At 36.2% G+C, this 7,883-nt stretch overlaps 1 protein-coding gene across 1 annotated transcript; it reads left to right on the top strand.

Annotated features, from left to right (window-relative positions):
- The first annotated feature begins 706 nt into the window (after positions 1 to 706).
- LOC107845377 (nudix hydrolase 22, chloroplastic) lies at positions 707 to 4,087 on the top strand. The gene is made up of 4 exons (XM_016689664.2): positions 707 to 1,101; positions 2,379 to 2,521; positions 3,399 to 3,518; positions 3,598 to 4,087. Exons 1-4 carry the CDS (start codon positions 810 to 812, stop codon positions 3,799 to 3,801), a joined length of 759 nt encoding a protein of 252 aa, XP_016545150.1. The 5' UTR covers positions 707 to 809; the 3' UTR covers positions 3,802 to 4,087.
- The last annotated feature ends 3,796 nt before the right edge of the window (positions 4,088 to 7,883 follow it).

Below are 7,883 nucleotides of genomic sequence, written 5' to 3'. Positions count from 1 at the left end.
CCCACGAAGAATTTACACATATACACATCAAATTAAACCTAAAATGAGGACAATTTTAACAATCTACTTAGTTGGATTGGGCCCAAACAAAAGGTTCTCAAAATTGGGTCACAATAAGAAATGGGCCCAACGAATAGTTCCCAAATTAGAAGGTTTCAACCCCTAATTTATTATAAAGGAAAAAATTAGATAAAGTAGCATACTTAAGTATTAAATTATAAAAAATAACAACACTTTTATCAAATTACATTTTATTGCATATGTATTTGTATTTTTGTAGCAACAATTTGCAAAAATACAAAATACATATCGATCATAAGGACAGTAAAAATCATATGTATTTGTATTTTTGTAACAACAGTTTACAAAAATATAAAATACAACTTACTATATTATGTAATTATGAAACTGTTGCTATGAAACTTATTATTAAGAAGATAAGCATGTTATTTCTGAATTTTATCCTATAATAAAAAAATAAAAAAGAATTCGAATAAATGAAATAAATAGGAAAGATAAAAAGTAAGTGGAAAGAGATAGTGGGGGACATGACAAGATAGGTGTGGGGAATGGTTTTTAAAAGAAAATCTGGTGGTTTTGAATCGAAAAGGATAATTTTGGTATGAAAAAAATATGAAATATCATTAGCACCCTCCCTTATCACTTTAATTACAATAAAACTGGCCAAAATGGACAATTCGAGTCCTTCGAGTCAATCGGCCTCGAGTGGATTATAATTTTCGTCCGTCAAACATTTTCTACTAGAGAAACCTTTACCTACCATTTCTTCTCTGTCCTTATCAGTGCCCATGGCATCTAACAGATCAGATAGCCTCATAAAATTAGCTGAAAGGCTTCGTCATTATAGTCCCTCCTCTAATCCTAGCTCCAACAATAATATTAATATTCAGATTCACAATCAAATTCCAATAATTCAAAAAGATGGGATAGACCAAATAGGTAATAACAATTATAGTAGTAATAATTCAAGAAGATCAATATCAAACAGGGCTGCAGTATTGGTATGTTTATTTGAGGATCAACAAGGCCATCTTCGTGTTATCCTCACTAAAAGAGCTTCCACACTTTCTTCACATTCTGGTAACTATTTTATTTGCTCATGTGTTCTTATTATTATTACTATTTTTTATTTTTTTTTGTGATTATGATCAAAGACATAGTTGTGGTATCATTTTTATGCTAGTTTCATATCAGAACCATCAAGTGTTTGTGTTCTACCTGAATTATTTATCAACTATTTATCCAAACACACCTCGAAGCAAGTGTTTGAATACAATTGCCAAAAGTTTCATTATTGACAACGTTGAAAAAGTGGTATGCCAAAACTGGCTATGTTTTTCGTTAATATATTATGGCATGAATGGGCACTTTGTGCCACGGCAGTGGTGGCATAGGTGAGCCCAACTTTTAAGTTTTAATGGATGACATAGATGAGCCTTTTCTCAAAGTTCGATGGCATAGTTGAGTTTTCTCCCTAATATTATTGTTATTATTTATATTTATGTTTGTCTCATCTTTTACTCTTATGAAATTTTGTATGATGAGGATATGAAATGAGTTTAAATGAAATAGTAAGGATTCACATAGCTAAGCTCAACTTGTTTGAGATTGAGGCACGGTTATGGACTTCGAATCTAACTCAATTCCAGAAGCTACCTTATGAGGAGAGGATTGCCCTAGACCATATAAGGAGAGTCACCCCTCCCCCATCCACCCACACACACACACATGTCTAAGACAAGAATTTGGAGCTTGTATAATATAAGATGTGAGCCTAACATCGGGTAAACAATGAGTTGGAATGGGCTTCGCTCTGTACCATGATAAGAAAATAAACCTTGGACCTAACTCAATCCAAAAAGCTAGCTCATGGGGAGGATTGTCTAAGACCATATAAGGAGACCAAAGACCCACCCGCAATAGATGTGGAAAATTCAACATGTTGTTCTTAACGATATGGTCTTATTATTGTTATAAAAATGTGATGACGTATTTAAGACTACAGGTTTTAATAATACTTCTTGTCCAATCAAATAAATGCCATATAAAATGAAACATCAAGATTGCATAAGTCAAACATAGGTATCACATAAACCTGCCCACCAAGGCCGGTGGTCTGAGTCTAACTTTGGGAATAAAATGCACAAGTCATTTTTTATGATCGATAAACCCGTCTGGAGCCAATCCCTTAGGCCAATGGCAACATTTGAAACTCGGGGATGATGGGCCGCTCCTTTTCCCTTCTCCACTTAAATGCTAGATTTTAGTTCGCTTGGCGCATGGGTCTAATTTGTGACCTGGTACAAGTCCTTCAACCCTTGCCGGTTGAGCTTAAGCCCACATTTTATTGCTTTTAGGTGAAGTTTCTTTGCCTGGTGGGAAAGTAGAAGAAGGTGATGCCAATGACATTGAGACAGCATTGAGGGAGGCTGAGGAGGAGATTGGATTAGACCGTTCACTAGTAGATGTTGTCACTGTTCTTGAATCCTTTACCGGCAGGGTAATGCATTTGTCTTCATTAGCTTTATTTGAGCCATATTATTTTGTGCTAATGCCCTTTTAAGGTAGGTCTGTGTACTCTCTACCTTCCCCAGACACCACTTGTGGGATTACACTGGCAATGCTGCTGTTTCCCTTTTAAGGTTCCTCAGCTCCATGAATATTGATGGCCAGCAGGGGCAGACTTGATAATACAATCCCATCTCTTGTAGAAGGTGAAAGGATCAGACTTCGTGGTCCATATTTATTCCCAGGACAGTAGCAACAACAACAATAATTATATAATGGTACTAAGTAATCAGTTGTTGAGAGCATTGTGCAAAACGGCTTTTCTTGTTCAAAAACCCCAAAAGAAAGACTAATGAACTTTATATCAAGTCTATTACAGATTAACTGATACTGAATGTCATACTCATGTCCTTCACACCATCGACACTGCAACCGATGTCTTGCTTACCTCAAGAGAAGTTAAAAGAGTCTAACTGAATGACGGTTCTTGAAATTCATTTTGCACTTGCATTAAACAGGAGAAGCAATGATCACAAAAGCAAAGTTCTAGCTGAATGTCATGTTGATGATCTACTCATTTTCTGTCATTTCAATTTAGAGTTTAATTGATCTGTTACATTTTGGAACTTATGATCAATCTTTGCTGGTATAAGAAGTGTTGGTTGCTAGTTTCAAAAGCAAACTATTTCGGTTTCATTTCTTGCGACGTTAATAGGTCTAGGGGGACGATTTCTTAATAGCATTATAGGGCAGTTCTATTGCAATGATGCTTATATTATGAAATCTTTCCTGTCTTACCAATTTTGTTAGAACTTGGTACTATGAGCTATATATGATCTGGGCTCAGATTAGTGTATTGTTTTTCTCAGAAAGGCATTACGGTGATTCCTGTTGTGGGCATACTTTGGGACCGGAACACATTCAACCCGAAAATAAATACTGCAGAAGTGGCAGCAATATTTGATGCACCTCTGGAGATGTTTCTTAAGGTTAGTGAGTCAAAAATTCCCTTTTTGTTTACAACTTTTGTCTCCACTTGCTCTTACGATGACGTATGGGTTGATTTAGGATGAGAATCGACGAGAGAAAGAGCTTGAATACATGGGAGAAAAATGTGTACTCCATTTCTTTGATCATGAAACCGAGAATGGAAAGTATATAATATGGGCTCTTACTGCTGCCATTTTGATTAAAGCTGCATCGACTGTGTACCAACGCCCCCCTGGTTTTCAAGAACGGAGGCTTAGCTTTTGGAGCAGAAGTCGCCAATGAAAGATGTTATTGCCAAATCTCTCGCGAGATTTTTGAGCTTTGAACATTGAACATAGGGATAGTTCCTTCAAAATGAATACAGATATGTGTCTTCATATGTATCCTAGTATTGCCATTGATTTCAGTGTAACAGATCTTAGTTTAGTAGCATGGTTGGTAGTGAAAGTGTAATGTGTTATTACTTGGTTCAATATTTTTGTATAAAATATATTACTACTTGGTTCAACATTTTTGTATAAGTTATATAAGTTGTTGAAATAATATTGTAGAAGCTGTTGGGTGATAATGTTATGCATCAGACACAGTATCATTTACTGGAATATGTTTGTTTCTCTACTAGGCACCTATGGCCAATTTCCTGTAGATGTTTTTGCTGCTAGTGAACCATATCTTATGCTTCATCTTAATAATGGTGGGCAATGTTGCTTTGACTGTTCAAAAATGCCGACGGGTGTTTGTCGGATCCTTCAAAAGTAGTGCATTTTTGGAGGATCGGATACGGGTGCGGCGATATGTTTGGAGAGTCTGGGTGCGGCGATATGTTTGGAGAGTCTGAGCAACATAGTTGGTGGATGTTCTGGTCAACTTGTGCATACCTGACTATTGTACCCAGGGATGGAACTAGGTAAGGCCAAGGGGGTTTATCCAAACGGCAAATCTCCTTCGACAAAAAATTTCATGTTTATACATTGTTAATTATTTAAAATAGTAGATGTTGATCGGTTTTTGCTTCTTTGTGTGTCTAATTTTCATATTTTGAATTCTTTTACGAAAATCTTAGCTCCCTACTGATTTTGCTTCTTTGTGTGTCTAATTTTCATATTTTGAATTCTTTTATGAAAATCTTAGCTCCCCACTGATTGTACCTGATATCTACAGCCTCTTATTAAATATAGATGCATGAGTATTACTATATTAGGTAACTCTGTCCACCAAAGCTTTGATAGATGGAAAGAATTTACTTAGTGGTTTTGTCTATTGAAATTTAAAATGTCGGATGTGTTTGATATGAATATTTTCTTAGATTTTATCCCTGATTTCTTATTTATATTTTGGTTTTTGCTAAGTAAGCACAAAATTTTATCCCATGAATATTTATATGTAATATAGGCAAATACTATGAGAGTGGGGGGTTTGGGCTGTAGATGACAAAAGAGTTTTAAAATGAGGTACAGGTGACACAAGTCTTAATTATTAGGTGGAGGTGACAATTACTATGGATTAAGAAAGTTTGAAAAGTTTGAAAATAACTTATAAGTTTTTAAATTTACACTTTGATCCAAATGTTAGCCTATATAACGAAAAACGGAGGGAAAAAGACATCTTTCTCTCTGTTCTCACCCATTGTTGTTTTCTCTCTCTTAGCGATTTTTGTTGTTCATTATTGTTGTTGCTTCATTCATCATCTTCTGCTTCATTATCATCATCTTCTACTTCATTATCATCTTCATCTTGTTCTTGTTGACCATTTGTTGTTGTTGTTGTTGTTACCGCTACTGTTGCTATTTGACCAATTTCTTAGGTCAAATTTTGTTTCGAACATCACTTTACACTTTGGCATTACTTCATAGGAGACGTTGGTAAGTCAAATTATGATTTTTAGTTGAATTTTTCATTTGGGTAACTGCTATTATGTTGTTGTTTTTCAACAATGGATAAAACCCAATATGAATCCAACATAAGATCCATCTGTTTAAACAGATAAATTATTTGTTGCGACAGGTAGGACATCTATTTCAACGAAAGACTGATATGTTGGATTCATGTTTAAACAAATGGGTCATCTGTTGTAACATTTGACATATTTTTTACAACAGATTAGTTACCTGTTGCAACAGAACCTGAACGCAATTCCAACATCTGTTACAACAGATTACTAATCTATTGCAATAGGTAAGTCATCTGTCGCAACAGGTTAATTATCTATTGCAACTGTCACTCATTTATTGGAATCAACTTCAAAGGTGATTTAGTATTGTAACATTAATCCCAACAGGCGCTTCATCTGTTGCAACAGATATTCAGGAGCGTAACATGAATCCCAACAGGTAAGAATCTGTTGCAACTGATCACTTACCTGTTGCAACAGATAACACATCTGTTGGGATTCATTCACGGCACTATAAAATCACTATCAACCTTTTTTAACGAATGACTTTATTTAGGTACCACTAATGGAGGGATCAATAACAATAGGGGTGGATTGTCATGGTCAATGGGTCAAGAAGAGCAATCGATATGTATGGCGTTGGAAGGAGGGTGAAATGCTAGAGATGATAGCTATAATAGTCCAAAGTGATGTTTTGTATGATGATTTTGTGAGCTTAATCATCAACTTTTGTGGACTGAATTTTCAATCGGAAGAATTTGCCATCAGCTACATGCACAGCTCCTTTGAAAATCAGAGGGTACTGCCTTTTAAGATAACCGATCAGGTTTGATTGCGTGCTTATCTAAGTGATTCAGCCAGGCCGGTGTTAAGGGTCTACATGGTTGAAAAGATGAGAGAGAATGAGAACCAGAATGTAGAAGAAGAAAAAGAAGACTTCTTTGATGATAGGTTGGATGATCTAGACATGAATATTACAGATGATGATCAAACACCTATACCCGTTGATGCGACCAATACGATGTGCAGTTTGTCTCAATCGACACAGTCTGAAAATCTTCAAGACGACGGGACTGGCTTTTTTATTGGAATGTCATTCAAGGACAAGAATGAACTATCTAACACTTTGTTTATTTCTTGCTTGAAAAAAGATTTCAGAATAAAGAAGGTGATTAATTCGAGCAGTGTCTTTTGCTTCAAATGTGCTAATTCGAACTAAAAGTGGTGGTTGAGAGCGGTGAAGTACGCAAGTTCTGATAGATTCTTCATTCATAAATATGAAAAGCATCACACATGTGGTTTGGAGCACATCTTGGGCCAAAATCCTTACGCCACGGCAAAGGTCCTCGGTGAATATTTCAGGAGTAGTTTCCTCGATGGAAAAGGCCTTCAACAAGGCTTATGGCCAATCAACTCCTTATGGATTTGGGTGTCCTGGTCAGTTATTGGAAGGTATATATGGCCATGGGGATTGCCAAGGACCTCGTTAGGGGGACACTCCAGCATGGGTATGAAGTCTTGGATGCTTAGCATTACATGATTGAGTCCACAAATCATGGAAGTAAGACGGCATTGTATCTGGATAAAAACGGAAGGTTTAAGTACTTTTTTGTATCCTATGGTGCTTGGATTCAAGGTTTTCGACATTTGAAAAAATGCATAGCCGTCGATGGTACCTTCTTGAGGAGCAGGTATAATGGAGTTCTGCTAGTGGTGGTGGCGAAGAATGCGGAGAATCACATCTTTCTAGTCGCTTTTTGTGTAGAGGACAAGGAATGTGATGCCTCTTATGGATTTTTTTAACAACTGCGACGCTGCATCGAAGATACCAAAGAGTTGTATTTTGTATCAGATAGGCATCCAAGTATTCCAAAGATGGGTTCACTTTTCTTCACTTTAGCTTACTTTGGTTGTTGCATCAGGCATCTTGGAGAGAGCATTCAAAACAACTATCACAACGAAAGGGTCGTCACCTTTTTTTATGGAGCAGCTAAAGCATATAGTAGAGAGGAGTTTTTAGACCATTTCAATCAAAAAGCGGATATGAATCCCAAGGTAGCAGAATTTCTCGCACGTGTCGGTTTTAAGAGATGGAGCTGGGCATTCTGTCCAGCAAATAGGTACATTCTTATGAATTTAATGTCTTGTTTGCTTTACAAGTTTAGTATGATGTCGTACTAAGTGATTCTTTTCTATAGGTACAATATTATGACATCAAACATAGCTGAATCGGTGAATTCATTATTTGGCAATGAAAGAGAATTTCCCATCAAAGCTATGTTTGAAAAATAAGTGAGAAGTATAGCAATTTTTTTAATGAAAGGCGTGTCCAGTTCAACTTCCCAAAAAAAGGAACCCGATTTGTTCTCAAAATCGAAAAGAAAATATCAACGAACATTGGTTTGGGGAACAGGTTATTCTCTCATAAAATAGACGATTACAAATTCCGTATCACCGGTCATGGTGATGCTTC

The sequence above is a fragment of the Capsicum annuum genome, chromosome 10 (genome assembly GCF_002878395.1).
Source record: "Capsicum annuum cultivar UCD-10X-F1 chromosome 10, UCD10Xv1.1, whole genome shotgun sequence".
Lineage (NCBI taxonomy): Eukaryota > Viridiplantae > Streptophyta > Magnoliopsida > Solanales > Solanaceae > Capsicum > Capsicum annuum.
Note: the sequence above shows the minus strand (reverse complement) of the source record. Positions and strands in the feature narration are given on the sequence as shown.

Bases quoted from the DNA above. Each gene is read 5' to 3' on its own strand.
- LOC107845377 (XM_016689664.2), top strand. From the start codon at position 810: ATGGCATCTAACAGATCAGATAGCCTCATAAAATTAGCTGAAAGGCTT. The intron at 2,522-3,398 runs GTAATGCATTTG...TGTTTTTCTCAG, and splicing joins TTGAATCCTTTACCGGCAGG to AAAGGCATTACGGTGATTCC. The intron at 3,519-3,597 runs GTTAGTGAGTCA...GGGTTGATTTAG, and splicing joins CTCTGGAGATGTTTCTTAAG to GATGAGAATCGACGAGAGAA.